The sequence below is a fragment of the Ursus americanus genome, chromosome X, assembly GCF_024610735.1.
Source record: "Ursus americanus isolate L20-20 chromosome X, mUrsAme1.1.p, whole genome shotgun sequence".
In the NCBI taxonomy this organism is placed as follows: Eukaryota; Metazoa; Chordata; class Mammalia; order Carnivora; family Ursidae; genus Ursus; species Ursus americanus.
This window is the reverse complement of record NC_142164.1, coordinates 38,724,099-38,745,273: the sequence shown is the minus strand read 5'-3', so window position 1 is coordinate 38,745,273 and position 21,175 is coordinate 38,724,099. Positions and strand designations below refer to the sequence as shown.

Here is a 21,175-nt window from a genome sequence, read left to right as displayed (position 1 = left end):
AAGAGGGCCTCGTACGTGGCTTAGCGCCCGGGCTCTCCCTTCAGGGCTCCTTCAGCATCCAGTATCAGTGCCATTCTTTAGCTTATAGTCGCCAGTCACCGTACCCACAGACCGCAGTCCCTGTCTCTCCACTCCCCATCCCCTGTCCCTTCATATCATCTGGGGTATTAGCTGGACCACAGGGGCTGAGACTTCATCCACACCCGGGTCAGCAAATGGCCGATGGGTCAGATGCCCAAGTTGGACGCTCAGGGATGGCTTGCTTTACAAAATTTCCGGAGGGTTAGTCTCCCTATAAGGGATCTTTCCTGATACCTGAAGCGTCCAAGTTTTCCTCATTTTGATCCTCAGATGGAAAACCTTCTGGAACAAGCGACATACTTCCCTGCCTTACTAAATGGCAGACGCTGGGTATTTTACACTTTGCGCAGGACTCGGGCTTGTTGTTGGGAATGTTGCTTTTTGTGTTGGGCCGTCGTGTCCCCATACTAAGTAGAGTTCTTAGGCCATCTTTGAATCATTCTCTCCCTCTTTCCTCCTTCTCAGCAGGCGTGTCTTATAGCTCCAAGATGCCATACTGGGCAGTCCAAATTCCCACCCTTACAGATTTTCAGGAAAGTATGGATATTCTAGAATGTTAGAATTCTGTGTAAAGTAAGAGTAAAGAGATTCTGAATAAGGACTTAACAGTGCTCCCGGGAGCAAAACACATGTGATTTTGCACAACTTTTGTACCATTGCTTGTGGAAGCTCAGGGGCCTCTTTGACTTACTTCCTGGTCTGGGTGGTGGGTGGGACAGAATGAGAGGTGAGGCCATAAACTGCCCGCTTCACAGACAGAGCAAAACAGGCAAGTACCTCATCCTGGGCAGGTATGCCAATGTGAGGAGGCCTAAGGCTTTGGTAATTCTTCAAAGACGCTTTCTCATCAGCTCGCCCCTGGCGATTTAGCAGGGAAGCTCTGGCGAGGCAGGGTACTTCAGCAGGTGCCGCACTGGAGTTCCCTGGGAGTGATTCTGGCCCGAAACCTGACCTTTTGCTCATTTAGTGTCCCCCGATATTCACACGGAATGGCGTGGGAGGGACTCGATGCCTCCTTGGGCTTACAGATGTTCTCAGCTCTTTCTTAGCAAGACATATGGCCTTCCCACTGCAACGGGGAAGCAGCAAAGAGCCCAGCAAGGATGTAGAAATGCCGCAGGCCCTCATCTGAGCCTTTCCGGAGGGCATGGCGGTGGCCAGAGGGGCCTGGGACTGTGCGCAGAAGAGGAGGAGCGCCCATGCCCAGCCTGGGCAATGACAGTGTGTCCCAGCCTTGAGTGGGGACAGCCTCCCCCTCACTGCCTACCAGGATCAGGTGTCACCTCCCTCCCTAGCTGGTGGTGTATCTGAAGCAGGAATAGAGACATTAGGGGGGCGCCTGGGTGGCACAGCGGTTAAGCGGCTGCCTTCAGCTCAGGGCGTGATCCCTGCGTTCTGGGATCGAGCCCCACATCAGGCTCCTCCGCTATGAGCCTGCTTCTTCCTCTCCCACTCCCCCTGCTTGTGTTCCCCCTCTCGCTGGCTGTCTCTATCTCTGTCGAATAAATAAAATCTTAAAAAAAAAAAGGAATAGAGACATTAGGGCCTTTGCCAGTGATTCATAGATACTCTCACCCTGGACCGCTGGCTGCAAATAGCTCCTTCCTACTCACCCTCGGAACTACCCATCATTCATGCAGAACTTGGCCGAGCTCAGGCCAAGCCTTTTCCTTCTTTTCAAATTCTCTGGTTCCTACCTCATGTCACTTGGGCCTGCGAACCCACATGAGGGGACCTCCCGCCTACCACCCCCCCGCCTCTACACTGGGGAAGGGAGCGGGGCAGGGCCTCACCATGAGGAAGGAGTACCCGATCCAGAGGCTGCGCCAGCCCAGGGGGCACTGCGGGATGGTGATGTCCTGGCTGTGCACGGCAATGGCCTGCGAGGGCGCCTCACACACGGAACAGCGGCTGATGTACTGGGGGATCTGGGCCTGGCCGACGGGCATCATGGGAATGGGGGCGGTGGTGGAGAGCCAGTAGGATTTATCGTTGCGCCCAGCGTAGTGGCACACTTCGTCGATGTTGCAGTAGATGAAGGGCATGGTGCTGAAGCGGGGCAGGCAGGAGCCAGCAAAGCCTGGAAGGAGAGCAGGTGCGCAGGGGCGGCTAAGGTGTGGCTGAGGGGCGGGGCTGAGACTGTCCCCAGCGCCACCAGGACTGGACCGGCCGGGTTGACATCCAACCGCTTGTCCAGAGCAGGGACGGCCCTCCTTCCAGGCCTGGCACACTGTACATCCACTGGCGTCCGTTGGTCAAATCCTCTTTGCAATGCGCCAGGGAAGTTTGAGAATGAAAGGAATCTGTATAAGCTGCATAACGACTCCCTAATTAATCTGCTGTATAAAACCGGCATCTACTAGAGCGAGTCTATGGTTCAGACTCGGCACACCTGTAGACAATACAATTAATTCCTGGGTAATTGCTGTTGCCACACAGGTCATATTATTATTATTACTCCTGCTAATCGCTAATGTGTAATGGATGCTTAACATGCCAAACACTGTCCTAAGCGTTTTCCGTTGGGTGATTCTTGTAATTCTTACACCAGCCTGTGAGATAGGTACTAGCATTAGCTTTGTTTCCATGTAGGGAGGAAGCGGAAGCTCAGAGGGGTTGAAGAGCTCATCCAGGGTCCCTGGCCAGTAAGTGGGAGGGCCAGGGTTTAAACCCAGATCCTCCTGATGCAACAGCTGGTGCTCGAACCCGGCTACGCAACGGTGGCCCCCCCCCCGGGGCTGGGAGGACCGAGGAGGGGAGCTCTTGATCCCCGTGGGGGAAGGGGGGATGGCCAAGGCTGGTGTCAGCGCCAGTACTTACCCAGGTCCTGGTTGTGGGCTTTCTCCTGCCCCTCCACGAAAAGCAAGCTGTAACCCACCCACAGCTGGCTCATCCCGATGGGGCACACGGGCACCTGTTCCGACTGGCTGTGCTTCACCAAGGTGTACCCCACTCTCACGCTCTGCCCGGGCACTCCAGCCCTCCCGAAGGGACCCTTCTTCCCTGGAGCTCCTGAGAGGGAGAGAGCAGGAAAGCGGGGTGAGCCGCTCCAAATGGCAGCTACTGACTTCATGCCCAGCACCGAGTGGGTCACACTGCACACACACCCGTGTTAACTCACTGGATCCTCACGACAACCTGATCACCCCGATCTGTAGGTAAGGAAACAGGCTCACAAGTCCCACAGCCTGTGGGGCTGGAATGCCGACTCAGGTGTATCCAGCAGCGGCGGCCCTATTTGAAAAAGCATGCCATCTAGCTCCCCTCCCACAGCTGCCTGGCCTCGGGTCCTCTATGGGGGAGGAGGGGGCTGCGGGGGCGACTCCTCCAACCTTTCAGGTTCTCCCAGGACATAACCGAGTCCCTGCTGAATCAGAGTCAGCAAAAGCAGAATTGGAACTTGCAGAGCAAAAATCACACCTGCTCTCCTGCCCATGGCAGACGTGGCTAGTTAATTGTACCCCTTTCCCACTGAGCCTCAGAGCTGTTCTCTACGCCGGACAACCAACTGATTTGCCATCTCTGATATCAAATGGGAAGTAAGTAGCAGCCATTCCTCCTCTCAAACTTTCTTATGCCTTGAACCACCCCCTTCCCATCCATGTCAGAATCGCAGGGTAGAATGGGGAGGTGCAGGGCCAGGGCCAGGCTAGGTGGCACTCACAGCCTGCCTGAGAGCTGGAAGAGAACCCAGAAAAGGATTTGGAAGGAGGCCTGTGCCTTCCAGAATGTGGGGCTCTCATCCTTCCTAGGCTCAGAGGTGGGTGGGAATGAATGGAATGCAGTCTGGTTTTCCAGGCTCCTAGTAGTGTCAAGCTTTACTTCCCGGTTTCCTGTTTCTCAGATTTGAGATTTTGGCTCACACCAAAGCCTCCTACCCTCACGGAAACCCTCTGCCCCCTGGTGCTGACATCGACAGACCTTCAAATCCTGGAGGGCCTTGCAGTCCAGGGAGACCAGGATCACCGAGAGCCCCAGGCGGGCCGGGGAGCCCGTTGAGACCATCTTTGCCAGGGATGCCCAGTAAACCTTTGGAGCCTGCAAGGAGAGAAGGGCGCAGTACGGACTCAGTGTGGGAGGTCGGAGAGAGCCGGCCCCAGAGAAAGGACTCGTGTGTCATGCCCAGGACCCACCAGGAGATGGCGCACTGGTCATCGTTTTAGAGCACTCAGCTGAGCTTCCAGGGCTGGTCCTTTAGCTCCAGTCCTAGCATCTCTGTCCTGGGACCACTGCTCTGCACTTAGCCCTTTTGAACCCCCTCACACCTATTTCTCCCTGCCTTCTTCCTATCCTCCCAGCAACGCACAGAATGCACAGAAACTGTAGGGGTCCCACATCAGAGATGAGGACACGTGGGCCCAGAGCGACTGCTCACTTCTCTGAGCTGGTGCCTCAGGTGCGATTAGAAGCTGGGTTTCCCGGTCCCCCAGCCCAGGGCTTTGTCCCTGGCTCTTGATCCCCCCACCGCCCCCTCCTTCCCTCGGCGGCACATTAGAGAGGGGCGCGCTGCCCGGAGTAATTGCTACGCTCTGCCCACATGTTCTCCAAAGCCAAGTACATCTGCTGACTTTGCTGGCCCTCCTTCCCGGCAAGAAGCTCTGGAGCTTTGTGAAGGAACAGAGGAAATGCTCCATGGAGGTGCCCCCTCGGAGCTGGAGAAGCCAGGCAGTTGCTTTAGCCTCTCAGCCAAGGCCGTCTTAGCGCCCTTCCCTGACAAAGTCCCCTGTCGCTGGTGTTCTCCTTACCTTGGAAGCCCACAGGGCCTTGAACCCCAGGGTCCCCCGTGAGGCCAGGGATGCCATCGATGCCCGGTAGACCCATGGGTCCAGGAGGAACCTGGACAGCTTCTGCAATTGGTGTTTGTCCAGGAGCACCTCGGGGTCCGGCAAAGCCTGGGGGCAAGTGAGGGAGATGGAAATATCAGGTGGCGGCAGAGGAGGCAGCCAGCATGGGGCCCCGGAAGGCTGCCTTTCCGCCTGGCGATAGCCCGCTTTCTGCTTCTGCTCTTTGCCTCCACAGTCCCCACTGGATCCCTCCAGGAAGACTGTCACCATGCTTTCCATGATGTCCTCTTTACCCACGTACCTCCACAGTGAATTGGTAGCTTCTTGAAGGCAGGGAATGGGCTACATTCCTCATGTTTCCTCAGGGCCCGGCATAGGGCCTGGGACATGGTAGGCAAGTCAGGACACGTTTGTGGCAAATGAGGTGGGCTGAGCTTTTGTTCGGGATTGGGGTCGCTGATTCACTCCCTCACTGGTCAGAGCACAGTGCCAAGGAGGCCAAGGGGAGGCGTCCAGCCTCAGAGGCTCAGCAAGCACCACGGCCTAAGACCCTGAGCCTGGCCTGCTGATTTACTAATAGAAGCCACACAAGCCAATTTGCTTACTAATTCATTGACTAAATATTTCTCGAGTGCCTACTATGTGGGTGTGGGAGACTGAGGGATGGAGCAGTGAATAAGACAGACCGTTGTGGAGATTACGTTCCAGTGATAAAAATGGAAGGTGCATAACCTGACAAATACCACACATCTTCCTGCAAGTCGTGAGAAACACTACAAAGGAAATGAACAGCGCAGCGACAGTGACACGGACAGTGACAGTGAGCCGAGGGGCCTCTGGGGCAGAGAACCTGCTTGAGAAAGAGTGATAAGTGGCCCCTTACAAGCAGTGACATTTAAGCTGAGACCATTACAGATTAGAAGGAGCAGGGATGGATGGGGAGGGCAAGAGGATTCTAGGAAGTAGAACAAGCTTGGGCAAAGGCCCTGGGGTCAACCAGGTTGGATAATTGAAAGAGGCCGGCATGGCACAGAACGGGAACAGAAAAGAGGAAGGGCTGATGATGAGGATGAAGAGGGAGGTGTCCTGTGGGACTTTGGGAGCCAGAGTTTATTCCTCTGCAAAGGGAAGCCAGTGGATGTCTTATAAGATCCCTCTGACCCCTTCGTGGAGAAATGATCATTGGGGGAGCCGCGCAACAAGGGAGGAAGCTGGGAGGCCAGTTAGCAGGTCACTGCAGTGATTCCTGTGAGAACCTGCGGTGCCCTGGACCCAGGTGGCATCAAGGGAGGATCTGAGAGGTGAGCAGATGTGAGGCGCATTGGGGGGACGCGGCCCGCAGGGCTTGCTAACGGGTTGGGCGTGCGTGAGGGGATGGCAGTAAAGGGCGGAAAAGGTCCTTCTTCATTTCCAGAATTGAGCCCGTGGGTGAGTGGCGATGAGTGCAAACCGAGGCAGAAAGAGTACAGAGGGGAGATCAGTGGCCTGACCCGTGGTGGCAGTGACCTTCAGCCCCGGGAGCTGCCGGAGGCAGAGATGTCCCCAAGGTGGGGGACTACCCTCCCTGGAGGGGCTTCATCCAGTTGCCTCAGCCAGCCAGGTTTTCTCAGCATGGTGAGCAGGGACTCCTGTAGGCACGTGACCCCCAAACCCGTCCCTCGAGCTCAGGATCAGCTGGGCACGTGCTCTCAACTCACCTCTGGGCCCTGCCTTCCCCTTCATTCCGGGAAGTCCTGGGTCTCCAGGTGGCCCAACCTTGCCTGGAATCCCCATGAAGCCAGGCTCACCTCTCACGCCTGGCAAAGTCCAAAGGAAAGCAAGTCAGGGCCTGGCATGGTGGTGTGGGTGGGGGACGGCGGGGTCAACACTAGGTGGATTTGAGGGCAGGGAAAGCATGATCAGCGGGCCTCTCTTCACAGGGCTGCAGGAAGGGGCCATCTCCAACCGTGGAGTGGGAAAGGGCCCCACAGCCAGCCAAGCAGCCATACCTTTCAGTCCTAGCTCTCCAGGGAAGCCGGAGAAACCTGGAATTCCTTGGTCTCCCTTGGGCCCTTGAGGGCCAGGAACTCCAGGGAAGCCAGGGTCTCCAGGGTCACCTTGATCGGAGGATGGCCCAGGGGGCCCTGGGGGCCCGGGGGAGCCTGGGCGGCCTAGGGATAAGATCAGAAGAGGAATGAGTGCAGGTAAGCAGGAAATGGCCACCACTGAAGGCCTCGGGGCTGCTAGGAAGCCAAAGCCCATCCCCAGGGCAGAGAATGTTCCCTTGCCGTGTATGGGGTCCCAGTGCCTGGACCTTCCAAACCCTCTGAGCAAATGCAGCCCGTTCCAGTCCCCTGTGTCCCTGCTGGGAGAGGGATGTGAGGCCAAGCAGGCCCATGCATGTCCAGCAGTAGGAATGCGGCTGGACTGTATTAAGATCTCTCCCAAATCCGGGCAAAAGGCGAAGGCCAAACCTCTTCAGGGCTTCCTGTCTTTACCTCGCTCTCCATCTAGGCCTGGTCGCCCAGGGTCGCCAGGCTGTCCCACTATGACTGAGGGCAAGGAGAGGCCTGGGGCACCGGGCAGACCAACAGGGCCCTGGAGACCTGGGAAACCTGCAAAGAATAAATAAAAGGGGCCGCTATGGGCTTGGTGTGGCCAGGCTCTCCCAGAGAAAATGGAAGCGGTCAGGTAGGGGCCAGACCGGCGAACGCCAGCAGAGGGCTCTTCTCCCTTCTGTCGGTCTCCCTTTGCAGCTAGCAGAGCAGCACAGCCCACAGGAGGTCATAGTGACTCCCTGTTCCCCCCACGTGCCCCCCTCCACCCCCTAGCAGGTGCCACGGTTCCTCCTCAGGCTGGAGCTTTGGAAAGTTCTACCTCCCAGTGTCGCTGGAAATGGAGATATTTCAGGCAGATTTCCCTCAAACGGGGAAGAAAAGAAGGCATGACTACAACACCTGAAACTGAAGTTTCCCAAAGTGTTTTTAAATCCCCTGGCCCTGTGGCACATTTTCATTGAATTAGCCAGTTACGTCTGGGGCTGCCCAGAGAACGTATAAGGGTTGAGGCGGGGCACGGGCTCCAGCCAGCTAGAACAGCGGCCTGCTGGGTCCGAGTGGAGGTCCCAAGGGCACTGTGGCTCCTGGTGTCTTCTAGGGCCAGTTTCTGGGTCTTCTAGGCAAACTGGAAAATGCTTTTACAGGCAATTCGTGATATCAGCTGGATGGTTGCTTAATTGTCTATAGAACAAATTTCTCTATATTGCATCCCACGCCCCACCCCCCTACTTTGGTGAAAGAAAAAAAGCCATGTATTAGAGTAGATACAGAATACTTGTCTGCTCCGATATTTTTTTTATGTGTTTTCGGTTTGTGGAATGATTTCTCCTATAACGTTCAAAACCAGAAAATTTCAACTGATTACAGATTTATTGGATATGCACACGAAGACACACATGGAATCTTGATGGGAAGCCACATCAAAGCCATACGTAAAATGTCGAAGTCCATCTTATACTTGTAGCGTGAAAGAAATGTATTTCTTATTTTGGCATATTCTAGAATACATTGAAATGAAGAGAAATAGATTCCTACTGGTTGATAAACTACTCTGGTGGTCGAGATGATTTTTGTAACAAAAATATCCAAAAATACTAATGTTGAATTCTTATTTTTCTGATGAAGAAAGCCAAAAATATTAATGTGGAACTTCTCGTATTTTGTTAAAGAAATAGTAAACCCATAAAAATGCATAAAGAAAGATGGTGGATTGGTGAATTCCGGTAGTTTTACAGCTCATTAGTGAACCGAATGCAGAGGAAACATAAAGAATAAAAAAGTGAATTTCAAGAAAAGGCTCCGATTATTATAGGTATGGAAATGAAACAAAAGAAAACCAAGCCATAAAGCCACATGGTGCTAGTTTTAAGTATGGTCAGTTATGCCTTGATGAACCTCTCAAGTGTTTTTCTTTGTCACAAAGGTTAACATCTGAAAAGAAAGACATATTGTGTTTTTTCCTGAAAATATAGCTTTAGATATTCACATACATATACATATATACATATATATATATATATATAAATATCTATATAGTGAAACGAAGCAAAAAGCAGCAAACAAGCCACCAGATGGTGGCACACAGATTCTAAAAAGCTTCCATAGTAATTTCTTTTTACCTGTTTCTTGAGTTTAGAATTCCACCAATCTAGCATTAAAGCTGAAGTAACGGTCCTACTGATCTCAAGCAGTAAAACAAACAAGCGAACAACAACAACAACAAAACCCTCACGTATTTCTGTAAGAATAAGACACTTTAAAGGAGCACGTGAAAACTCCCAGTGGCATGTTTTTCCAACTCATTTCGGCGTCTGAGACTTAAGAAAAGCCTAGGTACAAAAATGCAGCCTCTAAGGAGCTAATGCAAATGCGGAAATGAATGGTGTGATTGAAAGTTATTTAGACAAAGGTATTAATAGGGACAGGGATTGCTTTAGGAAGTTTGCTTCGGGGTGAATCTTCATTTGACACTGGATTTCTACGATCATATCAGAGATAGGTTCCTATGGGGGAGAAGATATTTGCTGTGTACTTTTAAAACAATGTTTTAATTTGATCCTGAGAGGAGCAGAAGAATATTTAGAAATCGCGAGTCAAAAATGCCATTACCTTTGAATGTCTTTGCATGTCCTTCACAGATCCCTACCACCTTCCCTCCCTCTCAAGGGGCAACCACTCCTGAATTTTGTGTTCAGCATTCCCACAGTTTGACCACACATATCTGTGTCCCTAAACCATATATTGCTTGTTTTCGTTTATTTATAAACTTTGATCCGTGGAATCATACCCAACGTCTTTCTCTGCGACTTGGGTTGTTTTGTTTTTGTTTTTTGTTTTTTTAAATTGACGTTTGGTGTTCCTGAGGTGTAACCAACTTCACATGCGCTGTTTACTACATTAGTTGCTGTGATTTGTTTATAACCTCAGAAAGTGAAAGGAAACGGATAATTTAATGAATAGGCATCCGTAGTCAAGATGGGAAACCATCTGGGTTTCGCTTCTGTCTGGGTCCCCTCTTTCCTACCTCCCGTGGAAGAAACCACACTCTCTCCCTATGGGCTCAGACCCTGTTGGAGCCCCCACTCGGGAGAAGCTGTTGGCTTTCAGAAAAGAACAGGTTGGTCCAGACCAAAGGAAAGAGTAAACACAGAGAGAGCAGATGCACCGATATAAAATTCAGCAGAAAATGAATTAATGTAGGAATTAGTCCCTGGAAAACAGACACACATTATCCAACCATGCACGTAAATAAGATGCGGGGGGACCTCAAGCTCCAGAACCATAACGGAGGAGCAGAACATTCTGCAAATAGGATTGCCCCGGGGTAACATGTCATGCTATAACGGACAACGTTTCTTGAGCACCTACTATGTGCCGGGTGCTGCGCTGCGTGCTTTTATACCTATTACCTCGCTCCTCATTGGTTCCTTACCAAACCTGTGCGGTCGGTTCTCTTATGCCCATTTTACAGAAAAGGAAAATGAAGGGTCCATTGGGGACTGAGGGGCCAGCCACTTCCTTATTCAAGGTCACATAGCCAGTGAGGGGTAGAGCTGGAATTTGAATCCAGTGGTCTGACTTCAGAGCCTGTACTCCTAGGTGTGATGCTACACGAAATTCGTTTCCTATCTTACACTGAGTGCCCTGTCTCTGGGTCTTCAGAACATTTGCAAGGAGAGGGAGAGAATCAGAATTCATTCTCACCATTTCGGCGGTGAGGAAGGGAAGGCTCAGAAGGAGATTTCAGGTAATACCATAAGTCAGGGGCTGAGATTAGGGCAAAACCTGCTTTCTAGTAAACCCCATAGATCCTGAGTGCCTATGTGTGCCTGTCCTAGGGAGACATTTATCCTCTTAGTCTTGGGCTCCTTCTGGCAGCCACGCTGTCTTCTCAGGGCCCCAGGAGTGGAGCGCCATCCACCCTGGACACTGAGGAACTTCCGACAAATCTCTTGCTAAGTAGACAGCCCTGTCCCTCAGGACCTTTAAAGTCAGGCCCTGGCCAAGGGTGTAAGAGAGACCCTGGGGTTATTAAGGGAGAGCGGGAGAGGGAATATGGAGGCTAGAGGGAGCTCACTGGTCTGCTCCCTGACACGCCTTCCGGGACAGCCCTTAGTCACGGCCCACCCTCTCTCAGCAGTCAGTTCCACTGGGTTCCGAGATCCCCAGACATGTGAAGACATGCACGACTCAACCCTGTGAGCCACGTGGCCCTGAGGAGCCCCGAACTTGGCTCCCCGGCTGGGCCTTCCTCAGCTTCTACGAGGCCTGACTTGGGCGCACTTACCTCGGCCACCTTTTTGTCCTTTCATGCCTGACTTCCCTGGGGCTCCAAGGCCACTTCCTAGAGAACCTCTTTCCCCTTTGGGACCAGGCAGGCCAGCTGGCCCAGGCACGCCGGTTATACTAGGTCCTAGGAGGAGATGAGACAGAGGAGGGACAGAACTCAGTGCGGGCGGGGCCCTCATGCGTCATTCGCGGGCTGGGGTCCAGCCTGACACTAGCACTAGCAGCTGAATACTGAGGGAACAGGAAGGAGAGCTCATTCTGGCTAGAAGGACAAACCCTTTCCCCCTTCTTCCTCCACAAATCAAGGCACCTCAGATCGGAGAGGGGGGGCTGGTGAGGAGACCTATGAGCTGAAGGATATGGGATACCCCACAGTTGAGAACTCATAGCCAGCCCCTGCCAGCCTTCTGGAAGAGCCGACGTTCTCCTTCTTGCCCTTGAGGGTCTTCCTTACCTGGAGTTCCATGGGTCCCCTTGGTTCCTGGAAGCCCATTCAGTCCATGTAAACCAGGAAGTCCAGGGAAACCTGAGGAGACAGAGTATCAGAAATGGCTCTGGCAACTTCTGAATCATGAAGGGTCAGCCAAAGGTCCTGCCCCTCCCCCAGGGCCTTGCCAAGTCCTCATTTTAAAGGTCATGGTCTTTCTGGAGGCATTACTTACTGCCCTAAGGGAGAGCGGACCATTCCCTAACCCCCACTCTAGCTTCTCCTGACTCTCATTAGAGACCAGTACAGCTTTGAGAGCTGGCTGATATATCATCAGGTCTCTGAGAACGCAGCGTGGCAATGCCAAGACCTAGAGTTGCCAGCTCCCAGAGACTTGCTGGCCAACCCCGAAGTCAGGGGAAGGCTACGCTTGCCCGGACAACAAGATTCCTCACTAACTCTTCTCTCCATGGATTCCATGTTCTCCTCTTCCCGTTATCTGTCACGTGGCCCAGTCAGTGACTCCCCTGAAAATGGCTTGCCCCCAGAGAGTGTCTCCTAATATAAAGGAGTTGCTGTCCTTTTTCTGAGGGAAAAACCCCTTTCCCCATGGCTTCTTCTCAAATACACATACCTTTGGTTCCCATTAGGCCAGATGATCCCAGGGGCCCAGTTGCCCCTGGATGGCCTGGAGAACCCGGAAACCCTGGATTTCCTCTCATGCCTGCAATCCCGGGGAGTCCTGAAAGTGAAAGCAAGGCAGGAGCTCAGAATGGGCCACGGATTGAAGCCTAACCCTCGATTTTCCAGAATACAGTCGTCGGGTAGCATGGTACCTGGGGAGCCAGGAAGGCCAACATCTCCAGAAATACCAACATTCCCATCTTCACCTTTGCTTCCTGGGAAACCCACATCACCAACAAGCCCATCTGTTCCTTTCATGCCTACAAAATCAAGAAAAGTGCTCAGTGGTCGGGCCCCATTTCAGACACTGTGTTTCTCCCAGGGACAGAGGGAGCAGGAAAGGAAAGCTACTTGAACTGTTAAGAGAGCCAGGTCCAATGAAAAGACTCTGAAAAGGATGGTAATAGCTGTCTTTGCATTTGCAAGGTGCTGTCCGCTAAGGTAAGTAAACCTGTTCTGAGTGCCCCCATGAGAAGGAGCAATGGGTGGAAATGTTCGAGAACCAATTTAGATAACTATAAACTGAGGAAGTGGATGCCATTACCCCAAAGGTCTTTTTAGACTCATCCCATGAGTCTCGAAGGAAAAGTAGAGTGGTCGGCTTGGGGAAACCGCGGGCTGCCTATGAGTGGATACGTGTCAGGGTAGGAATTTCTCTGCCCTGGACAGAAGTCACAGAACTTGGGATTGACCTCCTCAATTCCTCCTGATCCTCAGTTTTGAGGAGCCAGTGAGACACGTGAGATAAAAGGACAGTAGCCTTACCTTTAAAACCAGACTCCCCAGGTTGTCCCTTGGGTCCTGGGCTACCAGAAATTCCAAGTGTCTGACCTTGATCTCCTGCAGATATGAAGATATTATCCAAGTGGTCAGGAGAAGCTAGAGCTCATTTTGCAGCAAAGAGATCTTTTGATAGCAAAAACTTTTCAGAGTCAATGTAGCCAGAGGAGATCTTTGACAAAAGTACGCATTGGGTAAAAGGTGACCAATCACCAGAAAAAGGCTGGGATGCAATCAATCAGGCTACTGGCAAGAAATGCTGCTAGGTGATGCATATCTCCACTGGGAAGACATTGCTAGGTTCAGTGGGGCAGAGGAGATGGGAGGAGGGGCGCTAAAACATCACCAGAATGGAACAATGGTGATGGCAAGTATGGGAAATTTTCCTGCCCCGTGAGCTGGGTTCAGCAGGGAAAAAGACTGTCTCAAGCCAAGGCCCTCCTCTGCTGCTGAGTTTGGAAGGCAAAGTGTGTCAAACCACTGTTTGTCACACGTCTTTGAGGAGCAAAGCCTGCAAAGGGGGCTTGGCCAAAGGGGAAACATAAGTCAATTCACTTCCCCTTGAACACAGAGTTTCCTTTCCGAAGAGCCCAGAGCCTGCTAGAAATCCACCTTGCTTTGGAAAAACCCAATAAAAGAGAAAATGCTCCTCACCCTTTGAACCTGGGAGACCAGATGTTCCTGGGAGTCCAGGTGCTCCATTGAGACCCTGTGAACCCTTTGAAGCAATATGCAGATCATTATTTCTGCCTGGAGCTCGGGGCCTCCCATGCTCTCACAGCTCCCCCACCCCACCTTCCCGAACCACTGCCCGAGAGAGGTCTATCGTGTATGCTTTGGTGGGGCGAGGAGCAGATGGAGGGGGCATCCTGCAGAAGGGAAGGTGATGAGCCAAGGGTGGAAATGCGTAGTCAGGGTTTTTGGGGGAGGGACTCCATCTGCAGATCAATCCTGGTCTCGTCATTTATAACTTCCCAAAGGCTATCAACATACGAATCTTGGGAAAAGGGTGTGGCTGTTGTACTAAGTCTCTTTGAAAACCCAGGATGTGACCGTCCGGCCAGACCGTGGGTGGTGTGCTCTGCAGACAGTCGGCTACCACCACCCATGCCAAAGCTCCGGAGCCTTATGCACAAGGAAAAGGATTGCTTCACCGGGCAGGGCGGTAGCCCTCAGCTGCAGGTTCCGCAGCTCCAGGTCCCTGCAAGGAACCATGTAGCAGGCTGCATGTGCGCAGGTCCTGGAGTCCGAGCTTGGGCTAATGTTACCATTTTCATGGGAAAAACTACCTTGGCTGACTCATGTCCAGCACACTGTCTGAGTCTGGGATGTGGGTGTGTCAGCGGCCATCGGGACTGTGACTCGCCTGCGAGCTGGTGTGGTTTTGAGTTGAGGAGCCAACCCTAGTAAAGACGTGCACGACCTAGTGCCTTGGGTGGGAGTCTGAGTTCTGGGCCGGGCCTCTGTGCTCGCTGACAGCATCCCCCTACATTTGCCTGGCTTTTTCCGAACATTTAGCATATCTGCTCACTCTGAGCCTTTGCTCATGCTGGGACCCCTCCCAGAATGCTTTCCCACTTTGACTCCATCCCTTCTAGGGCAGGAGGAGTCAGGACCATCCAGCTAAGAATGAGTTCTTGTGCAGTTGATTCTGGGATGTGCGTGTGCACGCGCGTGTGTGTTTCTCCATCCGATGGCCTGCTGCTTTTAAAGGGATGGGGATCTTGCCTGCAGGGAGCACGGGTGTTCTGGGATCCAGTTCAATCGGCCCCTTCAATACTGCTACTATGACGGCTAGTACTTATTTAGAGCCCACCATTTCCAACTGCCAAGCTAAGCGCTTTACTCGGATCCGCTCGTTTAATCCTCACTGCTGTCTGAGGGAGGCTTGAGCATCATTTCCGTCTTGTGCAGATGAGCAAAGCGAGGCTCAGGCAAGGTGAGCAATACGCGCAGAATCACAGAGCTGATGAGCAGGGGAGCGGAGATTCGAACCCAGCTCCGTCTCGGGGCTATACCTACTCTGTCGCCTGCCTTTGAAGAACCCAGACAAGGTGCTTTGATTATTTGCCACTTGTCAACAATGACCTTTCTGCAATCAAAACATCAGGAGGCCTGTACCAAAGTCTTACGATGTGCCTAGTTCAAGGGGAGATGCCGCCGGTGGGGCGCAGAATTGTGGAAGAGCATGTAAGGACTTGTTCTCAAGGCCTGACAATCTCATTGAGGAAATCGGGCCCACACGGAACTGGGGTTCATATAAGCAGTGAGAAGTGCACATGCGGCAGGGTGGGAGCTCCGGGACTCCTGGGGAGTGGGCGCCAGGGCCGGGTCCCAAAGCCTGGGTGGGCATTAGGCACTTAGAGGCAGAGGCGGAGACTCTGCCCTGTGGGGGAGAGAGCACGAACAAAGGCCCAGAGGAAGGAACCTTCAGGAAAGGGGTGGGGGAAGACCTGTCAGACTCAGGGAGAGGGCTTGGTCTGCGGTGAGCTAGGGGAAGGGGCCAGGAGGTGGGCTGGGGCCAGAAAGATGGGGAGCAAGGGCATGTCCCCCTGCTACGGAGGCCCTTCCCTGGTGGAGAGACCAAGAGCTGGGTGTACTTACGCTTTCCCCTGGTATTCCTGGGAAGCCTGTGATTCCAGGGGACCCCTTCAGGCCAGGTAAGCCCCGTTGTCCAGTGGCGCCAGGGAGGCCAGCTCTGCCAATGAGTCCCTTGATGGTACTGGGGAAGCCAGGAGCTCCAGGCAACCCTGGTGGCCCCGGGGGGCCAGCCTCTCCTTTGTCACCTGGGAAAGAAGCAAAGGGCTTAGAGCAAAGACTCTGGGCAAGAGCAAACCTGCTCCCCAAGGTGCAGGACCCCGGGATCACAGGCAAACAAAGCACAGCATTGGGGACTTGGGGACGGCTAGCTCAGGGGCAGGGGAGGTGCCTTCGGCCTTAGGGAGCACCAGTCAGGCCACAGCCTTCACGCTGCCAGTGCCCATGTCCCATCATCTGCCACGCTCCTCCGGGCTACAGCAGGGGTACAACAGCCTGTGGTTCAAAGCTTCAGTTCCAGAGTGGCAATGAAAATCGGCCACCTCGATGTCCAGGCGCCCCTCAGGCCCAGAGGAGGTGGCCTCCTTGGACCCTGTGCTGCTGCCCACACTGCCACTCTGGGGGGTCTTGTGCTGTGGGGTCTTTTCTCAGGAGGGAAGTTGAAGACGAGCGTTCCTCCTGCCCACTGCCTGCCCCCCGCACCTCTGGGCCCAGGAAATCCGTCCAATCCAGCTGAGCCTCTGGATCCTTTGTCCCCTTTGAACTGGAGGTTCAGCATGGGAGGTCTTGGGCTAGGTATTCCAGCTGGCCCGGGGTCGCCTCTGTCTCCTGCAAGGGAGGGTGGGGGAGATCATCGTAAGAGCCTCGTGAGAGGAAGCTTAGACACGGGGTCAGGCAGGGCTGACCTTTCATCTCAGTTCCTCCCACAACGCCCCCCCCGCCAGGCCTCCTTTTCTGCGCCCTTTCCCGCCCCTGGTTCCCCAACTTCCCACCTACATGCATGCCCTCTCCTTTGACTGGCCCAAAGTGGGCCAGCAACTTTGGGGCCTATTCAAAACCCCCCGCCACTGAGCCTCTAACACGCGGTGAAAACTCTGAAGTGATTAGGTCTTTGGGGTTAAAAGCCAAAGTTTGGGGTTCAGAAGCTCCAAATCTGATTATCTAACACAGGATGGGTACAAGCCACACCAGCCACAAGGCCGATGGACAAAAATGTACCTTGGAAAGCGTGGCTAGTGAGTTCAGAATTCAGTTCCCCAGCTCACCTTTCTCACCAGCACCACCGGCCTGTCCAGATGGTCCCACTCTTCCGGCTGACCCAGAAATTCCCTTTAATCCACTCGCGCCAGGAATACCTGGGAGACCAGGCATCCCCGGAAAGCCTGCCAGCCCAAGAGACCCCTTCTCACCTGTTGAGAAACGAGAACTTCTAGTGTTATCCCTGGCTGACATACAAGGAAATGGAAGCTCAGAGAGGTTAAATAACTTACCCCAAATCACACAGCTTGGCAGTTGCAGAAAAGGGATCCCACCCCAGGTTCCTCTAACTCCAAAGCCCCAGCTGTTAATCCTTATATATTATACTACGTCCCTGAACAGGGACATGGAACTAAAGCAACAGAAAGGAAAGAGGAGGCGGGCGCCTCTCTTACGATGTGTCAAGTTAGAGCTCATGGGTGGCACAGGAAAAAAAAAAAAGGCCTAGAACCAGGAGGCAGGGAGATGAGCCCTAGCTGGGTACTGTGGCTAATCGGCTGTGTGACCTTGGGCCTGTCATTTGCCCCTGTATAAAATAAAGATGCCTCCCAATCAACCTCTGGTGGTCTAGCAGAAACAGAGCCATTGGGCTCCATGGAACGGGTGGGGCAAATGAGTACGCCCAGCGTGGCTGTTACTGTCCTGGGCCTTCCTGACAGCGCTATCCAGCCCAGTGTTCCACCCAGCCAGCCGCGAGCGGGACTCACCTTAGGTGGGAGCCTTCCCTTAGCACTGCCTCTGCCCGACCCTCTTACCACAAAAAGTCCCACCCACTTCACTTACCCTTCGGACCTGGCAGGCCTGGCAACCCAGTGTTCCCTGGCAAGCCTGAGCTCCCCAAGAAGCCAACCAGCCCTGGAGATCCCGGAAGGCCTTTCAGCCCCGGCAGGCCTCTCTTTCCAGCTGATGAAGGGGCACCTGCCTCACCTCTTACACCTTTCTTTCCAGGATGTCCTGAATTAGTACAGGAGAGAACACAGGAAAGCCGTCAAGGGAAGCTATGTCCAGCTCTGGGCCACTGCCTGTTCCCATGGCTTCTGGTTGGCTGGCCGGCTGGGTGTTGGAGATGGTCCCTTAACCATGGCCCTATGCAGGCTGCTAACTGGCAGGATTCTCAGCTGGCTGAAGCCTTAGCGCTTACCACCCCGCGCAGCACGCACGCCGGTGGCTGTTAGTCTCAGCCTGGCACAGTGGCCGGCAGGGTGCACAAACCCCTTCTGATTAGAACTTCTTCCCCCTTTTATGAATGTGGTTCCCATCTTAGTCTGTGAATGGAGCTCTGGGAAGCCAGGGCGGCAACCGGACGCTAGCTTCTTGGTCTGGCCAGTCCGCACTGCACCACAACGGCTGTTTCCTGAGCCAATCTGGCGAAGGAGAGGTTAAAGCCGAGCCATTGTTTCAGCCTCCCAGGGAACCATGGATACAGGGCTGCCCTTTTAATCCCTCTTGCAAGCAGTTAAGTCAGCCAGTTCCTTGGCATTAAGGTTGAAAGACCCCCTAGTGCCAAGTCCTGTAGAAATCCCCAAGGCCCATTTGGTCTCCTAGGTATTCTGGGATTTCTTTCACCAGGCGTTAAGCTGGTCAATGGGCTTAACCTCCTGAGCTGCTGCCGAAGTAGAATGTTCAGGTACAAAGCAAGGAAATTAAAAAACCAAAGGATTAAATCAGTGACGACAGAGGTATTCCGGCCCCCAAGGACCTCAATGAATGGCTGACTTGGCTTTCCATGAATTGAAAGGATTCGAGTAGCTGCAAGCCCCGGGATTCTAATGGGGGGCTGGGAAGGGGCTTCCACAACAAGGGAAGGAAATTCAATGGGGGCCAAGCCCCCAGCATGAGTCCGGGGACCCCTGGCCTTGCCAGGTTCTAGTGTGTAGTCTGAGAGTTCCTTGAGCAGGGTAGCCTGTGGGGGTGTTAGCCGGTGAGCTTGTGTACTGTGTTCTCACCTGCATGGCCCATGGGAAGACCCCAGAAACACAGAAGGATAAAAGGGATAAAAAGGATTTTAGTGGCTCTGCAAAAACTCAACTTTAGTCACGTGGCCAGGAGTAAGGGAGGGTGACGTAGTCCCTGAGGCAGGGGTGAGGTGGGTGGTACAAGGAACAGGTGAGCCGTGAACGCTAGGCTGGAGCTGGTGGTGTCAGCCCCGCGGTCCAGTGACGGCCGCTTCGGCTACGGGTCCTCAGAGGTATGCTTGCCTGAGAGGCAGGCCACCACGCAGCTGCCCTCCCCTCAATGTTCTCCCTCCGACCCCAAGCCGGCTCCCCATGGCCCCAGCCGAGCCAGCGGAGATGGCTACACCCACCTGCACTACTAGGGTGGCTTCTTGAACCGGGAAAGGGGGAGCGAGGCCCCGGAGGAGGGGCGGGAGGGATGCGTGCTACCCTTGAGAAGCTAAACTGTGGAAATCTCTTCTGCTTGGCACTGCCAGGACCCCCTGAGATTGGGAACTGTGAGAGGCTGGGAAAGTCGAGGATCCTTCTAGACCCTGCCCCTGGTGCACTGCTGCTTTTGCCCCTTGGGGCGCCAGGGTCCAGGGCCCGGCTTAAGGCTGTCAAGCTGGGGCTCCTCCTCCAAAGGACCTACCTGAAAGGCCTGGAAAGCCTGGTGCACCCGGGAGCCCGGGTTTGCCCTTGACGCCGAATAAACCATCAGGCCCTGGGGACCCTGGCTGTCCCATGTGGCCCGGTGTGCCAGGGCTGCCCCGTTCACCTTTGGGGCCTAGCAGGCCCGACTTCCCAAGCAAACCTAATGAAAGGAAGGGACAGATGATCAAAAGCCTGGATGGACAGCAAGGATGGGTCACCAAACCAACTTATCGTGCAAGAGCTTGGCCCAGGGTACATCCCCAGTGCTACGGGGTCCTCTGCTCCAGCCCTTGCTGCTCGTGCCCTGGTGACAGATCAGAGGCTTTACAAGAAAGCAGACTCTCCATTATGGTTACTTCCAGATTAACTAATGAAGGAGAAGAGACTCCGGTGATTTAAGAGAAAGTTCCCAGAAGGGAGAGACAGAACAAAATGACTTTTCAGTGTCATCTCCTCATGAATCCATCACCCCAGACTCGGGCGTGTATGCATGCAAGGACAGACCGGTCAAAGACTTGCCGTAGATTGTTAGATAAGAGAATCAAAAAGAGTCACCCTTGGGCCCTGGAAGGCCAGAGTCTCCAGGAACTCCTCTGTCCCCTGGCAATCCCTGTAGGCCTTGCTCCCCCGGAGCACCATTCTCTGCACCAAAGATGTCACCAGGGGCTCCCTTGGAACCGGGTAAACCTGGACTGCCCAGGTTCCCAGGCAAGCCATCTTTTCCAGGGAGCCCAGGAAACCCAGGCAAGCCCTTCTCCCCACGAGGTCCAGGAAATCCTAAATGTAAAGAGGCAAAAATAAAAAGGCCGCGGAGGTTTAGAAGGGATAGGTCTGGGTAGAGATCTCTGGGACAGATTTTTTCTATTACGAAAGCTAACATCTCAATAACGTGTGTCACTTCTCTTGAAAGACAGGAGCCCCTGGTCCTGGGAGGACGTGCCCAGAGTTGGGGACAGCACCATGTGAGCTGTAGAAGGTTCTAGCTCAGCGAGGCCAGGGCTTGGGCTGAGCCCAGCAACCCACTCCCGGGGGGGCTCCACTGGCTGAAGAGCACACGTTACACCCTGGACTCCCTGTCGAAGGCCCAATTTCTTCTGGAGTCATCTACCCTCTGCTGTCATGCCTCCCTCTTTCTGAGTGGTTGAAGGGGATCGAAGCTCCATGAATAAACCATGGAGGGTATGGCCCATGACGAGCCCCGTGTGCAGAGCAGGGTGGTTCTCGAACTGAGGGTGGGTCAGAACTACCTGGGGAGGGGGTGCTTGGCCAAACCAAAATGGCTGGGCACCACTGCTCCCCGCCCCAAGAATCGGGCCACGAGTCTGTACTATTAACAGGTTCCCCGGTGCTGCTGTTGCTGCAGATCTGGGGAACGCGGTTTAAAGAACCACTGGCACAGTGGAGAACAAGCTTGCCACAGGGGGTGAGCAAAGGAGAAGAAAGGAAGCACTTCCCTCTGACTCATCCGGATCTCTTTGTCTGACCTACAAGGAACTGATCCAGGAACTTGCCAGAGGTCTGACGGTCAGCGAATGGGGGGCGGCGGGGGGGGGGTTCCTCGCTCTGTCACCAGTGGCTTCGTGACCTCAGGCAAAGGCACTTTCCATCTGAGCTTCATCTGGAAGTGAAGGGCTTGTCCGGTGGATGGCCCTGACCGCTCTGACTCACTGTCACACTCTAGCTGGTCTCACTTGAGCATGAAATCAAAAC

General features: G+C 53.8%; 1 protein-coding gene across 3 annotated transcripts in view; it reads right to left on the bottom strand.

Annotated features, from left to right (window-relative positions):
- The window catches only part of COL4A6 (collagen type IV alpha 6 chain), a 263,291-nt gene that overhangs the window by 2,162 nt on the left and 239,954 nt on the right, over positions 1-21,175 (bottom strand). For 2 of the 3 annotated variants that reach the window (XM_087859876.1, XM_087859877.1), the window contains 19 exons: positions 20,021-20,242; positions 19,464-19,625; positions 17,661-17,831; positions 16,886-17,029; positions 16,323-16,448; positions 15,687-15,868; positions 13,737-13,800; positions 13,068-13,142; positions 12,455-12,562; positions 12,253-12,360; positions 11,646-11,717; positions 11,190-11,315; positions 7,343-7,459; positions 6,854-7,015; positions 6,563-6,661; positions 4,827-4,973; positions 4,003-4,119; positions 2,902-3,093; positions 1,875-2,161 (listed from right to left, as the gene is read on the bottom strand). In XM_087859876.1, coding sequence (XP_087716002.1) covers positions 1,875-2,161; positions 2,902-3,093; positions 4,003-4,119; positions 4,827-4,973; positions 6,563-6,661; positions 6,854-7,015; positions 7,343-7,459; positions 11,190-11,315; positions 11,646-11,717; positions 12,253-12,360; positions 12,455-12,562; positions 13,068-13,142; positions 13,737-13,800; positions 15,687-15,868; positions 16,323-16,448; positions 16,886-17,029; positions 17,661-17,831; positions 19,464-19,625; positions 20,021-20,242 — 2,681 coding nt within the window. The remainder of the gene's footprint in view (positions 1-1,874; positions 2,162-2,901; positions 3,094-4,002; positions 4,120-4,826; positions 4,974-6,562; positions 6,662-6,853; positions 7,016-7,342; positions 7,460-11,189; positions 11,316-11,645; positions 11,718-12,252; positions 12,361-12,454; positions 12,563-13,067; positions 13,143-13,736; positions 13,801-15,686; positions 15,869-16,322; positions 16,449-16,885; positions 17,030-17,660; positions 17,832-19,463; positions 19,626-20,020; positions 20,243-21,175) is intronic. The other variant, XM_087859878.1, reaches the window with a different exon arrangement.